Genomic DNA, 20,564 nt, shown 5'->3' with positions numbered 1-20,564 from the left:
TCGTCCTCGTCGACCTCGTATGCTACCCTGTTAGTATAGTATTTTCCGCAACAATTTTTTTATGTTTGCTGATTTTTTTTGCGGCCCATATTCCTCGTCGGTCATCGTTCGCGAAATGTGACTGAGATTATCAACCGGGAGAAACGAAAGGCAAAATAAAACGTGCTTTCAGATCATGAGTCTTTTATTACAAGAAATATTGGTCGTAAAATTGAGGAGATTAAGAACACAGAAAAATAATTACTATATCCAAAACGGTACGGCAGGGTGCTGTGAACTCTTCCTGAGCAGAAGAGCAAAAGGATAAATGCTCAAGTCAATCCGATTCACAGAGAGAGAGAAATAGAGAGATGCTTTTCCACTATATCATGACAAGGGCCAAAAGTCACTCAAAGGTTCCGCGAGCCACCGAGACTCAGTCCGTGTTTACACTTGTCACGCACGGCTGGCGGGAGGCCTGGCTGAGGCCTCGCTTGGCGTCCCGGGTGACGCTGCGGGTGACGCTGCGGGTAACGCTGCGGGTAAGGGCCGAGGGGGCGGCCTGGACACCGGCCCGGGTAGCGGCCCAGGTAGTGGAGGCCCGGGTAGCCGCCCGGGTAACTGTAGCTCCCCGGGTAGAGGCCCAGGTAGAGGCCGGGGGTAGGGAGCCGACCCCGGTCCAGGCTGTCCGGGCCGTCCGGGCCCGCCGTGGAGGGCGGGCAGTCTTGCTTCTCGCCGTCCTCGCGGCCGGACTCGCGGTGAGCCGGCGCCTCGTCGCGTCACAGCGTCTGCCTCTTGAGCTCCCGGTCCTCCTCGCGCAGCTCCAGGTAGTAGCTCAGGATGTGCAGCCAGAAGTACACGGACAGCACTGCAACATACACACAATCGTCAGAGCGTCAGGGGGTATACACCGCATCGATGTGGCTGGCTGGGTGTGAACTAATTGGGGCGATGCCACCCTCACGCATGGGGTATGTCCGTCGTCCTCCGGCCGCGTGGCCCCACATGGACATACTCCGCGCGCTGGGGTCTTCGCGGCGCCCCACGGTCACCATGGGAACCGGAAAGGACTGGAAGCCACTCGGCCTAGCGCCACCAAGGGCTTACCCAGCAAGGGCACGCCGCTGACGGCGACCAGGGCGGCCACCTTGGCCGGCGTGGCCACGAGGGTGACGATGGTCATGACGGTGATGAACACGAGGCCGGCCGCGCCCCAGATGAGAGCAGGCACCAGCAGCCGCCGATTCTCCTGCGGGCAACAACAACAACGTGAGGTCCGACGTCAGAGCGTCCGTGCCTCACTTCCAGACAGCAGCAAGCTTGCCTTCCTGCAGCCGAGGACGAGGGCGATGGTGATGGACAGGTTGATGAGGCCCATCATCAAGGCCATGGAGCCGACCAGGGCTGCGGGGGAAAAACAAACAGACGGACAGTTAGTCGGGGCGGGGATGGTGCCGGGCAGCGACGCGGTGACGCCCACCTTGCTGGACCTTCATCTCGCGCACGGCCGCGGCCGCCGCCTTCCTGTTGCCCGACATGACCGCCGGGGGGCGCAGCCGGACGCGGACCTCCTCGGGCAGGTGCTCGTGGGGGACGAGGTCGGCCATCAGGGCCAGCACGAGCAGGCCGAAGGCGGTGTGGAGCACGGCGATGAGCTGCGGGCAAGTCCGCCAGGTCCCCGTCAGATCGTTCGGGCGCGCCAGAGCGCCGTGCGGGTAGGCAGTGCCGCCGCGCGCGAGTGCGCCGCACCCCGGCGGTTGCCTGCCCGCACGGCGCCCTCCCCCCCCTCCCCCGGCGACACTGGTGCACCACTGTCACTGACCATGCTGGTCCAGGCCTGGACGAGGACGCAGGTCCGCAGCTCGCAGCAGAAGCAGCCCTTGCGCAGCAACGCCATGGTGGGGGCTGCAGTCGCAGTCTGCAACAGGCAGGCAAGACGGTGTTTGTGACCACCAGTGCGAGCGCCGAACGCCCCACCGCCTCCAGTTCGCGGGAAAAGGTCTCGGCTTCGCGGCTCGCGGAAAATTCTGCCAGCAGCAAGTCGCGTTGCTCTGTCGGCGTCCTGAGGCCGCGCCGCGCTGCCCGGCTTGGAGCGCAGCACACTTACGGCCGTGTGGACCCACTCCACAATCATCCAATTCCCGCCCGCACCGCGCGGCGTGGCGGGGCGTGGCGGGGCGGGGCGTGGCGGGGCGGGGCGGCCAGCCTCTAGCGGCAGGGGAAGAACCGCAAAAAGCCACCTTCATGTCGCGACCGCGGGTTGTGCTTGCATCCGGCGCGCGGGGCGTGGAAAAGTGTAAGAGGACTCCGTCGCGATCACGCGATCCAAAAGCCCGGAGTCGAAATGAGTCTGGTTGGACGACTCCGTTGCAGCCGCGTCACACAGGAGTGCCCGCATCCCACAGGGGGTGTCACGCGGGAGCCATGTCCGGGGGCCTTAGATGTACCGATATAGAATCCAGCTGAAGGTGAGACCCACGGTGTGGCCCGCCTGAAAGTGGGCAAGGAGTGCGATAAGACCAAGGACCCCTCGCGCCCTCAGCCACAGCGTTCAAGAATGTTTCACTCAAGAGTTTAGACAATTAATACGAAATGGATTGGTTAAAAATTATCAACTTCTACCTACTGGACTTCTAACTCTTATAGCTCTAGAAAATTACTTCAAATTTACTTTTTATTCGTAACAAGAAAACCGTTGAAAATAAAAATTGGAATGGAGTACGTTTGTAGCTTGCGAAGGGAATAATTTAAATACGGCTTGCCGTACTATAACTGCAAAGTTTAGAACGAGGGGTCGCAGGTCGCAAATATCACTGCTGCACCGACTGGCCATGGACTGGCGGAGCGATGGTTTGCACTTCACCACCTTACCTCGAGGCGCTAGAGAGTCCGGCGGCGCGGGCGGTGGGTGCTGCGGGTTCACTACCGGGTCATGGCGACCCTACGTCGCGGTGGTGGCGGGACCTGGGTGGACCTGGGGCTGGGGCCTGCTCTAGGGCCTGCGGGCCGGAGACTGCACTGGCAGGACCACCGCGACCCGAATGGCCTCAATGGGGCACGGCGGGGCGGGCGTGGCGGCTGGCACGGCGGGGAAGGGAAAGACGGGCGGGGCGGGGAGACGACCCGGCCGTGCCGCGCTGCCGCGACCGCCGCGACTTCCCTGACAGGCCGCGCGGGCCGCCGGGAAGGCGTCAACGAGGACGTCGAGCCAAGGAAGGTGGCCGAGCAGGGAAGTCCAGCCGAACGGCTCGGACGGCTGGACAGCGCGGGAACGAAAAGGCGGCTCGTTTCAGCCGCTTTGCGCGTAGAGACGATCCGCACCATACCCGCATACTAAATACAGACCGGGGGAAAAAGGGGGGAGGGGGTAGCCGCGACCTGCTCGTCATCCGCATCAACTCGCTGCCGCGCGAAGCCCCAATTGGCAGCGCGCGCATCCGCTGCGAGGGGCACACTGGCACACGACACACACACACACACACACACACACACACACACACACACGCTCACACAGATGTTTCACGGACAGGATTACTGCCAAGCCGATGAAAGGTCTTTCAAATTTCTGTAGAGGGTGGGCGAGTCTACGTTTACATGCTAACAACAGGATAAAAAAAAAGCAACAAGGCAGCTTGACTGTTTCAAGTTTATTACAGCACGAAAATGAAATAATTATCAATGTAATTTCATCTCAAAACTTCGACATTGATACACTGTAAAAAAAGCACTTCGCAATAGATGTAATGAGACCATTTATAGGAAAAGTTGTTCTTTTTGGCATTTAAGAACAACCCTGATACATGGTGAGCGACTAGAATAAGTATGCATTTTGCCCACCAGTAGGCAGTTTGAGTGCAAGTTGAGGCATGGCTGAAAAATACACTGGATATGCACAGCATTTTTTAAAAAAGTAGATCTCACAAATAAATATGAATAGTGGAAAGTCAATGATCAGTTTGACTGACAAATGGTTGCTAAGAGTCGATGACAAACGCTAATTTCACATCCAGATTGACTGAGAGAAGAAACATACACGAAGTACTTAAAAGGCACAGGGATTTCATTGCAAGTCCTCTTCAGACCCTGAAGAAGGATCATTGTCAAGGCATGGTGCAATGCTCGGTTTCAGGTTTGTCAAAGCACAAGCCACTTTTAAAATTTTTTCATTTTGAGTCACATTATCTCCATTTCTGGACTTTAACAATTTAGCAGGAATGGTATTTACAATCCTATACTTCTTGCAAACCAACTGAAATGCTTTAGGCATCTTGTCCTGCAATGTTTCACGATGTGGCCAATTGATCAAAGTGGGACACACAAGAGGACACACTACTTTATACAAAGCATCTAGCCACTCATCAAAAGTGCCCCCAGCAGTGGTTAGACTCACACCAAATCTGTATGCTAGATCTTGCAACAATAACCCTAGACGCAACCTCATTAAAGTCATGAGCATGCTTTGCCAAGGTTCAAGCAAACATTTGTTCATCAACTTATCTTTAAAAGCATGCTTGAGAACTAATTCAAGAGTCCAACTGAAGGAGTTATAAGACCGTATACCTGTGTAAAATTTAACTTTAGCATCACTTGAAGAGAAAACTTCTAGTTTCCTGAAAGTAAGAGCATTTGCTTTCATAGCATCTTGCTTGATTTTCTCAAACTCCTTTTCACTTCTTAACAGGATTCCTTGATAGTTTTTGTTGATCTTAGCAGTCTGTCCATCTTTCTTTTCCTTTATGTCCTCTTTCATTGTGCTAACCAAGCCTTTCATGTTCTCCATGGCTTCTTCGGCAGATTTCAACTTTTCTTGCAACTCCAGTTTGTCAACTTCCAGATCTGTCACAGTGTCTCTCAGCTTCTTTGACTTGGCAAATTGTTCTTCATACTTGAGTTTGTATTCAACAAGGTCTTCAAAATCTTTTTTCTTGAGGCACACCCTTTCCTCTTCGGAAGTGTCTACAGTGAATGATGAAGTATTTTGTTCAGTTCTCACATCAGATTTCTTGGAATCACTGCTCCACTCTGATTCAGACAACTCATTTTTCCTCTGCTGCCGTTTATAACATTTAGTGTTTGGGGTAGAAACTCTACTTAGTTTTACTGGGGAGAGTTCAAGTGGAGAGTTTGAGGTATCACATAGATTATGTAAAACATCGGAGGAGACATGAGAACAGACAGAAACTGACAGGGTTCGCCGCTTCAAACTTGGCACACCTCCAGCACCCCCTGGTAGATTTTTTTGCTGATTTGGCTTCAAAGGAGTTGACACGACAGAGATTGAGCAACCTGAAGGAGATACGTGGTTGGAAGGCTTCGAAAGAGTTGAAGCAGCAGGGATGGAGCTGCTTGGAGGAGATACGTGGTTCGAAGGCTTTAGAACCGTTGTTACTTGGGTAGGACTGGTGAGCTGTTGACTTTCAGTTAACTGACAATCAGCGCCCACGTCACCAGTCTCAAAATCATCTGATTCCTCCACATCATAACCCAGGTTCAAGGATGGCACCCAATCAACGTGTTGATCGGCAAAGAAAGAGGAAGGAGCTCCTGGAAAAAAGGGAGAAGAATTGGGCGGTCAACATAACGGGTAAGAGTACACAATCACTGGGACACTCATCGATCGATTAAAAAGGAAAATAAAGACTAACCCGAAACGAAGTGATCGGAACAAATCCGAAGCCTGCTAATTTCTGTTTCTGTCAATCCATTTTTCTTGATTCGCGCTAACCAAGCAGACTGACGTTTCTTACTTCTCTCGAGGAGCCATTCACTTTTGAAGTTCACTTGAGGTATACGATGAAACGCTAAAATTCTTTCTTTTTCTTTTTTCATGCCAGAGTAATTTTCACATTTTGGCACTGCGCAATGGACCATCTTGTCATAGAATCAGCAGTAAAGTCTATCAGTCTGTTTAGTCGTCTAGCAGAAGTGTTTACTATTTACAACATGTAGTTTCGGTTTCGGCCGGGGAGCGCCACCGTCCGCTTCCGGCTTTGGCACTGTAAATAATGCGGCAGCGGTTACGTACAGTCACTGAAAGGTGAATGGTGAATGTTTACGTTTTTATTATGATGGACGGTATTTCTCTTTATTGGAGTTCCTAATATGGCTGTATTCCACGACGAAGTTGAAATCGAGGATTTTGAATACGACGAAGACGAAGAGACTTACTATTACCCGTGTCCTTGTGGGGATAGGTTCCAAATCACCAAGGTAGTCAAGACGTATAACCTCTGTCACACGCGGGTCCCTTCATTATAGAAGCTGCTTTTTCATTCATTGAGAGTTTTTATTTCGTAGGAGGAGCTTGAAGCTGGAGAAGAAATTGCAACCTGTCCCAGTTGTTCACTTATTATCAAAGTCATTTACGATAAGGTATGTTGCTCACCTTGCTCAATTGTACAGTTCTCACACCTTGTGTCTGTGTGTTGTTTTTTCATTGCCTTGTTTTTATTTTAAATTTCAGGACTTATTTGTAGAAAACTGTGAAGAGGACGAAGAGTCCAAGTCAATTTCAAAGAAAGATAAGGTTGTTCAGGAGTGATGGGTGGCCGAGGGAGAGGCCGTGGCTCAAGCCACTCTTTCAGCAGGGAGATAAATGAGCGCATGGGCATTACAACTGGCAATGCACCAGGCCAGAGCAATGAAACGCAAGTGGAAGCTGTGAATGAGCCACCACCGTTGTATCCTCCACTAGAAAACCGACCAGTTCCTCTAGACACTGGTGTCGAAGGTTTGTTGAATTCCAAGCTGATTACACCTTAAGGATATTCATAAAATTGATATCGAAGAACTGCAGGGTATCTTAAGCAGGTGGCCTGACAGCCACATACCACAATGTTCCCAAACACACCCTTCTCAGTGTTAGAAACTGTATTGGCTCAATGTTTATGTGTTATCAATTAATAAATTGCAGTTTCTTTGCAGTGCATGCAAGTATTCTGTTTATGTACAGCTGTTTTGTTTCTCAGGTGAATACCTTCTGGCTCTAAAGAGGGACTTTGTGGAATACTTCCATGATTCACCGTCATACCTGCAGCACACTATAGTCAAGTCTGACATTCAAAGGTTTTCAGACCGCTATCAAACTGCTGCTTTAGCGTCTCGCTCAATAGCACAGTTAGTTCATGACTGGAGTTACCTTCCGAGAGAACTTCATGAGAATGGAAGTAAACCTCTGAAAAGAAAAAGGCCTTCAAAAGCTGCCAAAACTAAGGCAAAAGTACTTAAGAAAGCAGAGGACATTACTAACAGGTAAAGAGTAAAAAATTTCTTAATGTAAATTATTTATTTCAAAACCTATTTGGGGTTTGATCAAGTATAATTCTGATGTTGATATTTGTAGGCTGGAGGAGCTGGAAAAACGAGAGGAAGAGGGAAGTGATGCTGATGGTGCTGATGCTGAAGGAGCTAAAGTGGACATTAAAGAGGAAAACAAGAATGCAGAGTCTGAGGCTGATGAAGAGGTTGAGGATGAGGACATTGATGAAGAGATGGATGATGAAAATGATGACTATGTTAATAACTACTTCGATAATGGGGAAGACTACCTGGAGGATGAAGATGACAACTTAGATGAAGGTGGAGTGTATTAAAATCTATAAATTTATCTAAACAAAATTACATTGTAGGTGGTTTTTCTTTTTAATTCACAATTTTACACACATTAATTACAAATGCAGTGGAAAGGAAATACGTTGTGATGTTTATGGTGCATTACTTTCAGACAGTTTATTTGCAATTATGTCCTTCAGACCACGTTGTCTAAATTCAGGAGTTGCATCAAACCAATTTTCTGTAGCAACCTAAATTTAAAAATGGCGTTAAAATATATGGGCAATGATGTATTTCAGGAAAATGCAACTACAGCACTCACCTCTATATGAATATATCCTAATCTTTTTAATATCTCTGTCTTCTCTTTTTGGAGACTGGCTATTTTTCTTCTCTCAAATTCTTTTTGGCTAGAAAAGAATGTCATTGCAACAAACTTATCACCATTTTCTAGGTGCTCAATAGGTATAAGCGGCAGCTTCCACGGTTCACATTCTGTGATCTCTGTAGGAATAGGCAAGTAAGTGCCATCTTTATTGAGACGAAGCAAGTAGTCTGGAACCAAAACACATCCATTATTTCTTTGCATTGGTCAAACGCTCATATTATCATTGGATTGTTTACCTAAATACCCAAAACTTGGAACCAATTGCTTGAAATGAACATGATCTTTCACAGATCCAGCTACAGCTAAGATATCTGAGTACATCCTCTTAGCAGGTCCAGAGTTGAAATTTGACCTGAAGCCAATAGATCCATCTGAATTCTGAAAATGTCTTGATTTTGATGAAAAACGTTCCTGGATAGAAGAAAAAGTTGATTTAACAACACCGTTGCAAGAACTTTGTTTCGTAAAGAGTTACAGTATCCACTTACCTCACAAATTAGTTTCCTAAGTTCAGAATTCAATCTTATCCCATTATACTCTGGATGAAACACTTCCAAATGAACATCTAGGGCTAAAGCTTCCTTTGCAGTTAAAGCTGAAAATTATGACAATGAAAAATATTGTAAATTAAACATCTCGAATATCAGATTAAGAAATGAATGGACATAAACAATGATACAACCTTTTGAACTTGAAATTTCTGAATTTACTGAGCTAAGATACAAATCTAAGAGATCTTGGGGACAAAGGCCACATAGGAGAAATCGATGTAGCACAGCACCCAGAATATAAACCTTTCTTCCAATCCATTCTTTCACATCTTTACGTCCAGTCATTTCTGCAATGACACATTCTCCTAGGTGTTTAAGATCTCTGTTTGGTGAAGGATGCTCTACAAACATTACCATCAATCGTGATAGTTCCTTCCACTGCAATCAAGGTTCAACATTTAGGAACATTACTGAAGTTTACTAAACATAAAGATTTTTTTTTAAAAGTGCTGTAGTATTGGAAGTTTGCTAATTCTTTTAAATGAAAAGAAGACGGCCTTTATTGAGTACGCACCCTAAGCATGCCAATATCCTTCAATGCCCTTTCATACACAGCCTGAGCAAAGTCCTCTTCAAAAATATTGTTTGAGCAGCACATCCATGAGAGGTGGATAATTGTTTCAATTCTAAAGTTGTCTATCTTTGACAAGACTTTCCGTTGAAACACTGAAATGAGAGGCTTCAAACTTTCAGGTGCGCCACCACAACTCTGAAAAAATTCACACAAACAAAAAGAGTCACAAATCGATAATCATAGTTAAAATTACTAAACAAAATATGTTTGGGTAGAAGTATTTTGATAGTCCGATTTCTGGCTCACCTTACTAACTGTTACAAGCATATAATCATCCAACGAGGAAAACTGTTTCAAACTTTCAACAAGTATATGCTCCAACAATGGATGGTATTGCAATAGAGATTTTGACCTAAAAATAGAGTTGAGAAAAACAAGCAGTTCTGCAACTGAATAACTTTTTCTGAATGAAAAAATCTTTTTTTCAAGATCATAACATTTGTAACTGGATGGCAAGGGCTTTAACAGTGCGAGATAAAACACCAGTTGAAGCACGTGATGTGGCCTGTTGCAAGAGAGAAAAAAAAATTGAATGATGTTTTGACTACCAAAATCAAGAGAAAATTAGTGAGGCAGCTTCTTATACTTACTCTTTTGCTGATCTCATGGCCGAGTGAAAAATCGCACATCTCAAATAATTACGACTTCCATTTCTTATCCAGTAAGTAATATCGGCAGCTTTCAGTATGTTTGTTAAATCTCTGGACTTCGTCCAATTCCCATATCTCATGACCCATGAATCATTTAAAGCTTTAATTAAGTCTCTGTAGTGTGGCACACTGGAACCAAGTGTTGTAGTACTCCAATTGATGATCCATTTTCCCAATTCAAGCAACTCTTCATCTGAAAACTTGCTCAGATGACCTGAAAAACAGAGTACATAAACACAGTGTAAAAAATATTTTTTCTTAAAAACAATAAATAATTCAGCATAAAAAATTAAAGATTATTACTTGAAATTGCTACACAAATGGACTGAAACTTTGGATCAACAATGCTCATTCCATTTTGAATGGAATACGCTGCCACTGAGCGGAACGCTTCCAACACATCAGGAGCTGTGTCTGCAGACCAGTCCGTCTTTACAAGAAAGGAGGAGATATCAGGAGGAGCCTCTTTTAAAACTGATAGCAGATCTTGGGCAGTAAAAATAGTGGGCTTGAACAACGGGGATCTTTCCATGACAGCATGATAGTAACGTAACTCTCCCCGCTCCAGTACTTCATTTTCCTCTACAGTCTCCAATTCATGGGTAGCCACATTAGGGCTTGTAGCACTTGAACTATATTGCGACACGAATTTCACGATTCTCTCAGAGTATTTTAACCTCTTCGATAAGCATGATGCACTGTATCGAACCACTTTTTGACAGATGGGTCTGCTAAAGATGGAGCGCGCTAGGACAGACATTTCCAAGCTAGAGCAAGCTAAATGATAATGGGTGGCTCTGTGCACTTTCTTCAACGTCAAACCCTTAAATTTCCATTTGTTTACTTGTCTAGTCTGTATGATTTTTTGGGCTGTGGGTTTTTGTTAATTTCTCATCGACAGACGACAGACGCAGACGACGCTTCCGGCGACCGTGGCGTGGCGAGGACCAAAATGGCGTCTTTGTTTATCAGATGTTCAAAACTTCTTCTGCTCTAATTTTCTATTTTGCCTTATGGCAGGTCGTGGATCTTACCCAATCCTACTAGTAAATATATATGTCGAAATAATCAGTTGTGTACATTTATTGAGTTCAAAATTAATGTCTTTTTACCTACGTGGCCAGTGGCGACGAGTGATCATGTTATCATATGGTTTGTTGACACAGGTAGCTGAAGGGCCTCACCTGTCAGGAGATTGCAGTGATTACTGAGGGTTCTTCTTCAGTTCAACAAACCGTGTTCTGAGGGTATTGTGAAAAGTTTCCCTGAAACATGTCTCAAGTTGAGATAGGGGTTAGTGGGGACATGACGCCTCTTGTACCTCAAAAAGAGGACCCATTTGCGAATGCTTTGAAGTAAGCTCATTTGTTGCTTTAAAAACTTTTTTATTGGGATGGAAAAATTGACTCAAACGAACTTTAACGACTTTATTTGACAACGTCATTCGTCCTTGCAGAATGTTTCAACAGTTTCCTGGGTCTGTTCCCTTTGGAGCACCTGTTGTTCAAGAATGGGTGCAGCAAAGGCGTGAGAACATCAGGCCATGGTCCACATTTTTCAATACATCTAATATCCGCAAGCCTCCAAGTCTAACGAGACTGACAAAGCGAGTCCTTGCTAATGTGGAATACTTCAAAAGTAACTACCTGTTTGTGTACATAGGTTTGGTCCTTTATTGCTTGTAAGTAATTGTTATCTTTCACATTGTAAAGTATTGCAGTATTCTGACATTTTTCATTCGATAATCGTTGGCCAATGTCTCTGTTTCAGAATTACGTCACCTCTCCTGCTCATCGCTGTGTGTGCTAGTGCTGGGGCTGGCTACCTTCTGTACCTCCGCCATAAAGAGGGTATGAAAGTAAATGTCATGGGCAAGGACTTGCCCCTGGGTCAGCAATATGGACTTGTGGCTATCTGCTCCCTTCCAGTCTTTTATTTGGTTGGAGCTGGTGCTGCACTGTTTTGGGTGTTTGGTATGTTCAATTTAAGTTTTTCATTCAAATTCTTCTGTTATGCAGCAAATTCCTTTCTTTCTTAAATATTCATCTTCCTTCCAGGTGCATCTGTTTCCCTTATCGGCCTTCATGCAGCATTTTACAATATTGATGCACTTCTTGCGGCTCAAGAAGATAGATTTGATCTTGAAGAAGTCTAAGTGAATTTTTATGTCGGAATGCCTTTTTGTTACTGAATACGTTGATATTATAATGCGTTGTGGAAAGAGTTGTCATGAGCTTTTGCCCTGCCAAGGGGCCTTTGAAAAATCTATCCAAAGACTGATCTGCAACTATCTGTTTCAAAGTTAACAATTAGTTGCGCTGTTAATTATCATTCTTTTTGTTCTAATTTTGGAGTGTAAGAATTGGGCAAAGTTGATGGCTCTAGGGTATTTTAAAGACTTAGGTTGGATGAGTAATTGAATATCATGGTTTGTAAGTTTGTTTCTTTTCTTGTTCTGACTAGACAAAATATGTATTTGCCTTCAAGATCAAGATTTTTCTCACAGTTCTGATTACTATCATGGATGGTGCCTTTGTGGGACCTGTGAACTTGGTATAAATTATTCATCTTTTTAGCAATTTTCTTATTATGTGTCAAATCATCTCCCAGTATTTATGGAAAAAAATTATTGGCCCACAACTAGATTTTTTTTATTATAAAGGTAATTTTTTTAGCTTTTTTTTCTGTTTTTAGAGCAATAGCAAAAATACCATGTGATTTACATTGACAGCAGGATGATTCAAGTGCCTTAATCACATGCGGAGTTACTTAGCAATTGTATCTATTGATGTAAATTAATTTTTCTAGAATTTTGAAATTCTTGTGATCCATAAAGTCGCTTTCTGTACCTACTCATCTATCTCAAACTATATTTTTGTTATCCATTAAACTATAACAAGTTTATCATTGAAATTTTGTTTTCTTGTTACTTGGTATCCTGAGAAGACGACTCTGCGTTAGAAACTCATTCCACGTAATGTACGAATCGAGAGGCGTTTTTCATCGTAGAGGTTTTCCAGCGGAGGGTTTTGAATCTGCATCTGGAGTGATTGGCGCCACAGGGGTCGGGCCATCCTGAAGGGAGGGGGGAGGGGCGCCTCGAGGGCACGATTGGGGTGGCGTTGTGGGCGGGGAATGGGCGAATAGGTCATGGCAGCGCGGCAGCGCGGCAGGCCGTGGAACCAAACGGCGGCACGACGAATGAAACGAGATTTCTTTCTCGCCGGGCCCGGCCTAGCCCGGCCTCGGCTCGAGTCGCAGTAAAAAGGCGAGGACTAGGCCCCTTTGTCGGGTTCGTGCCCGACATGATGATTGTCACCCGGCGACCACGGCGCCATGCCGTGGCCGTGGCCTCCAGAAAAGAAAAGCGACCTGGAGAATCAACCTTGTGCTCCGCGCGGCGCCGCGCCGGATATTCAGTTTCGAGTTGGGCGTGCCATCTGCTGTGGCCCGGCATCGCGCTGAAAGGCAGCGGTTTCCCGTTTCTGTTTGGTGGTAATTTTATTTTCGGCTCTCTTTCATTCCCGGTGATGGATGGAAGCAGATGATAGCCAAGTGGGACGGGGTGTCCCGCCCGCCGGTTGGTTGGTTTGCAATGGGGGGCTGGGATGGAGCAAAACGACTCGCCGCTTTCCGAGGAGTCGATTCTACGTCGCGATTTGAGATTTAGAAGAAAGCGATTAGTCTGCGCCACACATTAATGGCGTATATCAAGTTGTGTGTTTGTTTGGGTGATCCTGCGCGTGAGTGAACGAGCGTCAAATGGTCCTGCCTCCCCCACCCCTACGCTACGCCGCGCCACTACGCCGTGCCGGTCGGTGGGCAGGCAGCCGGCGCTGCGGCGCGGCGCGCCAGAGTTGGGCCGACTGCTGGCCGGGACGGATCGGTTAGGAGGCACGGCAGCGCGCACAGCCGCACAGCGCGGCCCTCGTCGCGAACAGCGCAACGCGAGCATTCACGTCGCGGACGCGAACACCACGCACCGCGGCGGCCTTGCGGACAGCCACGGACAGCCCTGCGGACGACAGCCAAGGTCATTAGCAGACGACTCCCTCCCTCTCACTCTCGCTGCATTGCTGCATGCCGCACATCCTCCTTGCTTCGGTTCGATCCTCTTTCGAGAGGGAATCGATCCTCGATAGGGAATGACGAAAATTCATTTTTGGTGTGTTTGCAGAGAGGGAGGAAGTCCCCCGCGCCGTTGTCACCGAGACCCTCGCGCACGATGGGCCGACGGGCACCCGTCGTCCAGGTAAGCGTCGACGGGCAGCGGCGTCGCAGGGCAGATTCATTGCTGTGATTTCGTAGAATGTTTTTCCTCGGCGTCAAAACATTGAAAACAAAAAACGAGGAACCTCAGGAAAAAATAAATTCAAATGTTCAAAAATTTCAAAAACTTCAACATGAGAAACCTCAAGAAAAACACGATGCTTATTGACTCGAAGATCATCAGCAAAAGTCTCGAGCAAAGCCCACAAATTTAAAAGTAGAAAGATGACACCCGAGGGTGTTCACCGAAAATTTCATCCCCTCAAGCAGCGGTTCTCAACCCTTTGCGGCTCCCGATCCAAAAACGGCAGCTTATCGCGACCCCACCACAGACAGCTCGGGGGGAAGCGCCACCCCCACTGCGACGCGGCCCAATATTCTCCAAATTTTACCATCTGCATTTTAATTTCTTTTTCCCCTCGTCACACGACGTTTGTAGCAGCGGTCCTAAAGTGCGCCAGTCCCGTGACGGATGACGGGCTGGCGCCGCGCACTCTTTTCCGCGTGTAGTGATTACAGGACTCCCGTTCCACCGATGTCCCGCCGCGGTCAATACGGCGATCGGCATCGGGCCGTCCCGTCCAGGGCCGTCCCGTCCAGGGCTGTCATCTGAATGCTTATCAGCACAAAGACTCCCTGGCCCTCCTTCGGCCGCTCGCTCGTCCTGGTCGATACAAAGTGGTCTCTTCGAGTCTCTCTTCGAGTCTCTCTGCGAGTCTCACTCCTCACGACGGTCTTCTCCGTTCGGGGCGTTCCTCCACTGCCAGACCAGCGGTCCGATTGCGCGCTGTCTCTCTCGCACTCGAGCGGTGTGCCGTGTGGGTGCGAGAGAGACAGCGCGACAGGTCGGCGCGTGTGCGTGCTGCCGTGCGGGACCATGCCATCTGCCATTCATGCCATCTGTCTCTATCTCTCGGGCGATGCGCCCCGCCGGTAGATCGGCCCTGCCAACGCCAACGTGCACGTGGGGTGACTTGCTTTTCGAATTCGATTCCCTGGTCTTGTTGTCCGGAGCACGATGCGCGTCGCGGCCAACGTTCTCGACATGTCGAGATATCGCTGCCTGCATGTCCGGGGGCCGCCGTGCCGCGCCGTGCGGGTAGGCAGCACGCGCGGCCCGGAGCGGCAGCGGGGTGGGCCCTGGCAGCCCGCACCGACCTGGATGATTATCCGCACTGATCTGATCCGCCTTTAACGTGCCTTTTGTCGAACCACAGCCGGGAACAAAGGGTGGCGTGGCGGGGCGGGGCGCGCACGGAAGGGGCTACTCCACGCCACCGCGGCACCGCGCTGCGAGGGCTGCCAGCCTTCCCTACGGTTCCCTACCCTAATTGTCGAGTGGCGTTCGGCCCGTTCGGCCGGGCGAATCAAAAACTCGATGCGCGATGCACGATGCAGCACGGCGGCACGGCTATCTAGGGCCCATCGGGGTGCACGACGTGTCCCCAACAAGGCAGGCGTGTCCCGCCGTCCGGCCCCACTCGTCCTACTACGCTTTCAAAAAAGAGTCTCATGTCCTCCCGTTTTATTCGTCGTGCGGTGGTGTAAACACTTTCATATGTCGCGCTCTGCGTCTTCACCATCTTCGCCCCGTCGCCACGACGCTACTCCACGCGCGAGGAAATTTCAAACGTGGAGCGTAATGGCCTATTAAACTTTGGAGTATTATCGGGGCGGCGTCTCATGTTGTCGCCGATGGGACTCTGTTTTGATTACAATTGGTCACGCCGCTGCACCGCACGTACGTGTGTTTGTGCGTCCGTGAGTGAGTGAGTGAGTGTGAGTGTGTGTGTGTGTGTGTGTGTGTGTGTGTGTGTGTGTGTGTGTGTGTGCGCGCGCGCGCGCGCGCGTGGCGCCCCCCTTCCCCGCGCGTCTGTGTTGACTCTGACGGAGGCAGACGGAGCATGTCAAAGAGGGCCAGCTAATGACACGCAAAATCAATGGGGCAGCCGACGGGAGCGAGTTTGGCCGGCGGTGGCGGCGTCGGTGGCGGCGGTCAGGGAGGGAAGGGAGTTATGCTGTTCCTCCGGCGCGGGACACGAGGAAAGCCGAGACTCACAAAGGCAAAATATTTGCGGCGTGATGCTCTCGTGCGAGCGAGGCGGGCGGAGCAGACCGCGCCACGGCAAGCCACGCCAAGCCACGCCACGCGGTGAGGTTTCCGAGCCGCGGCCAACCCTCAATGGTTGTGACAGCGACGCGACACCACAGGCCGCCCCGACTCACTCCATCGCCTCTCTCTCTCTCTCTCTCTCTCTCTCTCTCTCTCTCTCTCTCTCTCTCTCTCTCTCTCTCTCTCTCTCTCTCTCTCTCTCATGGCGACACAGTGAAAGGTCAAGTTATAAAGCGCGTTGGGCCTTCGCTCACTCACCACCCGGTTTTTCCCTAGCGCGTGTGGTCATTATGGATGACGATATGACGTTGATGGATATTAGAATCTCCCCCTCCCTTTTTTACCACCGCAGCCACACCGTTAATGAGGCACTCAGGGCGCTTCTTTTTCGGTGGTTCGTTTACCGCGGTGGGGCATCAGAAAAGCGCAGAGTGTAAAGAAAGAAGACGAAGAAGAAGGAGCAGCGAAGCAAGGAGCGCGGTCTTGGCGGGTTCTTGAGGGTTTTGATGAGAGCGCTGATCGTGGCTGACGCCGCGGCGTCACTTTGCGCATCGTGAGCGTCGACGGCGGACTGACGGCGAGCTAAGACGACGCGACCGCCACCCCGCCGACGGCACGGCCTGGACGGCCAGGACGACGGCCTGGACGGCCAGGACGACGGCCAGGACGACGGCCGGGACGACGGCCGGGGAGAGAGTGGTGAGCACTCGCGCAAATTGCTTGTTATACCCGCGCGGGCCGTTCGCCTGCAGGTGCCAGGCAGTCCGTTGCCTACCGGAGGTGCAGGCGGGCGGGCAGGCAGGCAGGCAGGCAGGCGGGCAGGCAGGCAGGCAGGCAGGCGGGCGGGCAGGCAGGCAGCCTAGCACCAATCGATGGAACAACGTGTCCACCGGCCGGACCCTTCTAGACAGCCACTGCCGCTGCAGCCCTCAGTCCGTATTTAAACAGTTTCAACAACACTGCGCGATCAGTTTGCTACGCCTCGCCTGCAAAATATTTTTTCTTTTTCAAGTCAAAGCAGAAAGGGCTGGGAAGTGTCATCCATCTACGCCTGTACACTGGGACAGAATGGGCCGTTGTTGTGGGGCTGTGCGACACACGTTCCACTGCCTCTTCCGGCCCACCTCGCGCATCTCGCGCACCTCGCGCACCTCGCGCACCTCGCGCCCCACAACACTTCCCGCTTCCCGCCTCGGCCGCTTCTCGCCGGGAATATAATTGGGTGCTGAGCTAACAGGGTCAAGCGGCCCCGCCCCGCCCCGCTCCGCCTCCGTCTCGACCTTGGTCACCCACCCCCACGTCTTCGCTGCCTGACTTGACAACTGGGCGTGTGGAAGCTTCCTTCTCGTCCATGTGCTTTGCACCCCCCCCCCCCTCCTCGCCGTGCGTCGATACAGGGCGACAGGGCGCAGCTGGACACTAAATCCATAAGGGGCGCCGCGTCTTGTATCCCCAGTCAACAAAACATAGTCCCGGTCCGGGACGGACCATGTTCGGACTATCCCTGTAGTGGTCCCTGCATGGTCCCCTGGGGATGTCCCTCATGTACCTCCCAGGGACGTCCGCTCGGACCACCCGGCCGGTGCAACCGACGGGTCCAGCCGACAGCAGACGTCCTCCATAGGTCCGGCGGACGTCCCATCGGGACCCGTGAAAGGTTGCGAAGGGCTAGATCCGGCCGACGTCCCTGGGTCGTCCCAAGGACGTCCTTTTGGGACATGGCCCCGCGTTGCTTGGGCAAAACGCCGATGTACCAGTGGTCCGAGGCCTGTCCCGCCGGGCTAATCCCGGCGGATATCCTTTGCGGACGTCCCAGGGACGTCCTATTGGGACATGGCCCCTGGCGCATAGGCAACACGCCCGACTGCCAGTGGTCCCAAGCTGGTCCTAGCGGGCTAGTCCCGGAGGATGTTCCTTGAGGACGTCCCAGGTACATACTGTTCGGACATGGCCCTTCGATGAGATGACAACACTTTGAAGGAAAAGTCCAAAGTCATGTCTCACTGGGTGAAACGAGACGTGCATATGGTCCCGGGCATGGTCCGCGCGGGACCTCCCTGGGACCTCCCCAGGACGTCCGCCGGGGACATCGCTACGGTGGACGCGACGTATCATGTAGTCGAGACACTGCACACCATGACGCATGGGAGCGGCATGGCACAGTGGATAAGTGCGCTGCTTCACAACCTGAAGGTCGGAGGTTCGACTCTCCCCAAGTGCAACGAGTTTTCATCGTCCGAAGGGAAAGGTGAAGGGTAAGGACGGTCGGGAGTGGCAAATTGAGGTCAAGCTAACACACTTGCGTTCAAATTTTTAACCAAAATTTTTAACGCTGAACATGGGACGTCCCTCGGTGGTCCGAGGGACGTCCGCCGGGATAGTCCCTACGGACGTCTGCGGCGGACGTCCGCGGAACGTCCACCCGGGACGTCCGGTTCGGACGTCCCTCGGACCTCCAGGGGACGCGTTTTCTTTGCCATCCGGAGGTCCCCTCGGACGTCCGACCGGGAGGTCCGGGTAGTCCCGGCCGGACGTCCCTCGGACGTCCACGGGACTATGTTTTGTTGACTGGGTCAGTGGGAGGGTAGCTATTGCCGCTGGTGAAACGCGTCACTAGAAAGGTGACGACGCTCCGCTCCACAGTTTAGGCTGTCGTCAACGACACCGCCATTTCGGACGGGCAATCCCAGAGCAAGCCCTGGGCAAGCCCGACATAATGGGCCTTGAATCTTTGATCCGCATTTGTTGCGCCGCCACAGAACGGCCCCGACTTTCGCCTTTACAAACCATCAACTTTTCCCGGCGCGGCCAGCCAGGCAGCCAGGCAGCCAGCCAGCCAGCCAGGCCCCGGGGGAGGGAAGCGGCAGCGCAGCCCGCGCAGCCCACAGTGTTTCGTCAACTTTCTCCTCCGCCTTCTATAAATGAGTTTTGCTAATCCTCCGAAACCTACCTGCTTTTCACAAGGCGGAGGCGAGCAACAACTCTAAGTCAACGGGCGGGGATCGGCGGGGAGCTAAATCTGCGCGCTGCAATGCCGAGCCGGCCGGGCCGGCCGCTGGGAATGCGAGGCTGGAGCGGCTCTGGCTGCCTGCCTGACTGCCTGCCTGGCAGCCAAGCTGAAACTGCCCTTAATTAAGGAGAAAGAACTCCGCGAACGGCCGACGCTCACATCGCCGGCTCGCTGCACGACACTGTTTGAAAGCCTCTTCTCTTCCCACTCCCTGCCGCCGGCCGCCTGCAGTGTGGCGGCTAGGCTACCCGTCGCGGCGGCGCGCACGGCGGGCTGGCCTACCCCGCGGACTGCAGGCGCTCCGGGCTCCGGGTCCGCGAAGCCGCCAAGCTCCACGAAGACATGTTTTTCCTCGCCGTGCTGGCCGTGCTGGCTGTGCTCCTCGTTCTTTCGCCCCCACGTCAATACCACTTTGAGGCGAGGCGCCCTTTCCCCAAAAGCAAAGGAGTGCGCCCTGCCTTGCCTTGCCCTGCCTGCCCCGCCTGGGCCTGTCTGGGCCGTGCCGCCGCGCCACGGTAAGTAAAGTAACGGGCGCCTGCTTGTAAGGTACAGCCCGTAGTCTGATTCCGAACAGTTGCTCTCTCTGTGTGTCTGTCTCTCTCACGCCCCTTTGAACACTCCGCGAGTTCGAGAGGGAGAGACAGCGCTGTTCGGAATCAGCCCGCTGCTCTGTCTAATTGGAGCGCACGTTTCGCGGTCGATGGAACAGAGCAGATCCATAGCGGGCCGGCGAGGAGGCAGGTCGATCACCGGCCGCCCTTCCCCCCCCCTCCCCCCTCACACACACGCACAAGGTCACCAGGAGAACGCACTGCGCTTCTTACACTTTTCTCAGGTGGCATGACGCGGCCGCTGAGTTACACCTTTGGTCGCGACTCCAAGTGTTTGGCACCTCAGTTATCCCAGGTTGTTACACGTTGTTACCGTTGTTACCTCAGCACAGCTCAGCACGCGCTTGCGTTACCTCGCGTTCCGGCTGGCCCGCTACGTACACTGCCACGCCGGACTTCGGCTTCTCGCCACAACACCCTGGAGCAAGCCACCAGGTACCCCTGGGCCCTTGTTGTCCTCCGCATCAGCATTACCTGGGTGCCCCCCCCCCCCTCTGCCCGGCGGCGCTGTGGTCGGTGATGGCATTTCAGCCGCGGGTCGTCAGCCGCGGGCGGAGCGGCCGCTCATGCATGTTGTACGGTCTCTAATAACTTGGCGTCGCTTTCGGGCTTCGGACCGCGTGTTCGGCGTGTTCCTTGCCTTCGTCCGGAAATATCGATGTCCCGGCTGCCGCCACGCTGTGTGTGTGTGTGTAGGTGTGCGTGTGTGTGTGTGTGTGTGCGTGTGCGTGACTGTGAGTGTGTGTGTGTGCCCTGCGTGTGCCGGGGACGCGGCTCCTTCCAATACGCCTTGTGCCTGACACGGTCGCTGCCCGGGGAGGGCTGGACTCGACGGCTCGACGGGCCCGTGGGAACGACGTCTCATGTC

At 51.4% G+C, this 20,564-nt stretch overlaps 5 protein-coding genes and 1 long non-coding RNA gene across 8 annotated transcripts in view; 3 read left to right on the top strand and 3 right to left on the bottom strand.

The window, feature by feature from the left end:
• Positions 1-166: 166 nt before the first annotated feature.
• LOC117649272 lies at positions 167-3,015 on the bottom strand. Of its 2 annotated transcripts, XM_034391876.1 has the most exons (7): positions 2,851-3,015; positions 2,427-2,470; positions 1,802-1,897; positions 1,460-1,634; positions 1,304-1,383; positions 1,087-1,228; positions 167-847 (listed from the first exon to the last, which is right to left on the bottom strand). In XM_034391876.1, exons 3-7 carry the CDS (start codon positions 1,874-1,876, stop codon positions 759-761), a joined length of 561 nt encoding a protein of 186 aa, XP_034247767.1. In that variant the 5' UTR covers positions 1,877-1,897; positions 2,427-2,470; positions 2,851-3,015; the 3' UTR covers positions 167-758. The 2 variants fall into 2 exon arrangements, with proteins under 2 accessions (XP_034247767.1, XP_034247766.1); XM_034391875.1 differs by lacking the exon at positions 2,427-2,470.
• A 591-nt stretch (positions 3,016-3,606) lies between these two features.
• LOC117649233 lies at positions 3,607-5,932 on the bottom strand. Its single transcript, XM_034391784.1, has 2 exons — positions 5,625-5,932; positions 3,607-5,523 (listed from the first exon to the last, which is right to left on the bottom strand). The coding sequence occupies exons 1-2, from the start codon at positions 5,848-5,850 to the stop codon at positions 4,040-4,042; spliced, it is 1,710 nt and encodes a 569-aa protein (XP_034247675.1). The 5' UTR covers positions 5,851-5,932; the 3' UTR covers positions 3,607-4,039.
• Positions 5,933-6,276: 344 nt separating this feature from the next.
• Positions 6,277-7,601, top strand: LOC117649234 (DNA-directed RNA polymerase III subunit RPC7-like). The gene is made up of 4 exons (XM_034391785.1): positions 6,277-6,351; positions 6,443-6,709; positions 6,948-7,230; positions 7,322-7,601. The coding sequence occupies exons 2-4, from the start codon at positions 6,520-6,522 to the stop codon at positions 7,569-7,571; spliced, it is 723 nt and encodes a 240-aa protein (XP_034247676.1). The 5' UTR covers positions 6,277-6,351; positions 6,443-6,519; the 3' UTR covers positions 7,572-7,601.
• Positions 7,597-10,603, bottom strand: LOC117649232. The gene is made up of 9 exons (XM_034391783.1): positions 9,997-10,603; positions 9,634-9,907; positions 9,290-9,548; positions 8,984-9,178; positions 8,601-8,847; positions 8,407-8,513; positions 8,155-8,329; positions 7,853-8,085; positions 7,597-7,781 (listed from the first exon to the last, which is right to left on the bottom strand). Exons 1-9 carry the CDS (start codon positions 10,451-10,453, stop codon positions 7,683-7,685), a joined length of 2,046 nt encoding a protein of 681 aa, XP_034247674.1. The 5' UTR covers positions 10,454-10,603; the 3' UTR covers positions 7,597-7,682.
• Positions 10,604-12,272, top strand: LOC117649235 (prenylated Rab acceptor protein 1). 2 transcript variants are annotated; one of them, XM_034391788.1, is made up of 5 exons: positions 10,604-10,739; positions 10,860-11,048; positions 11,150-11,374; positions 11,464-11,666; positions 11,751-12,272. In XM_034391788.1, the coding sequence occupies exons 2-5, from the start codon at positions 10,966-10,968 to the stop codon at positions 11,846-11,848; spliced, it is 609 nt and encodes a 202-aa protein (XP_034247679.1). In that variant the 5' UTR covers positions 10,604-10,739; positions 10,860-10,965; the 3' UTR covers positions 11,849-12,272. The 2 variants fall into 2 exon arrangements, with proteins under 2 accessions (XP_034247679.1, XP_034247677.1); XM_034391786.1 differs by having other exon boundaries at positions 10,623-10,764.
• A 1,290-nt stretch (positions 12,273-13,562) lies between these two features.
• The window catches only part of LOC117649762, a 54,196-nt gene continuing 47,194 nt past the window's right edge, over positions 13,563-20,564 (top strand). Inside the window, exons 1-2 of the long non-coding RNA XR_004587998.1 lie at positions 13,563-13,726; positions 13,871-13,945. This is a non-coding gene — a long non-coding RNA (uncharacterized LOC117649762). The remainder of the gene's footprint in view (positions 13,727-13,870; positions 13,946-20,564) is intronic.

Source organism: Thrips palmi, unplaced genomic scaffold, assembly GCF_012932325.1.
Source record: "Thrips palmi isolate BJ-2018 unplaced genomic scaffold, TpBJ-2018v1 HiC_scaffold_4, whole genome shotgun sequence".
Taxonomy (NCBI): domain Eukaryota; kingdom Metazoa; phylum Arthropoda; class Insecta; order Thysanoptera; family Thripidae; genus Thrips; species Thrips palmi.
Note: the sequence above shows the minus strand (reverse complement) of the source record. Positions and strands in the feature narration are given on the sequence as shown.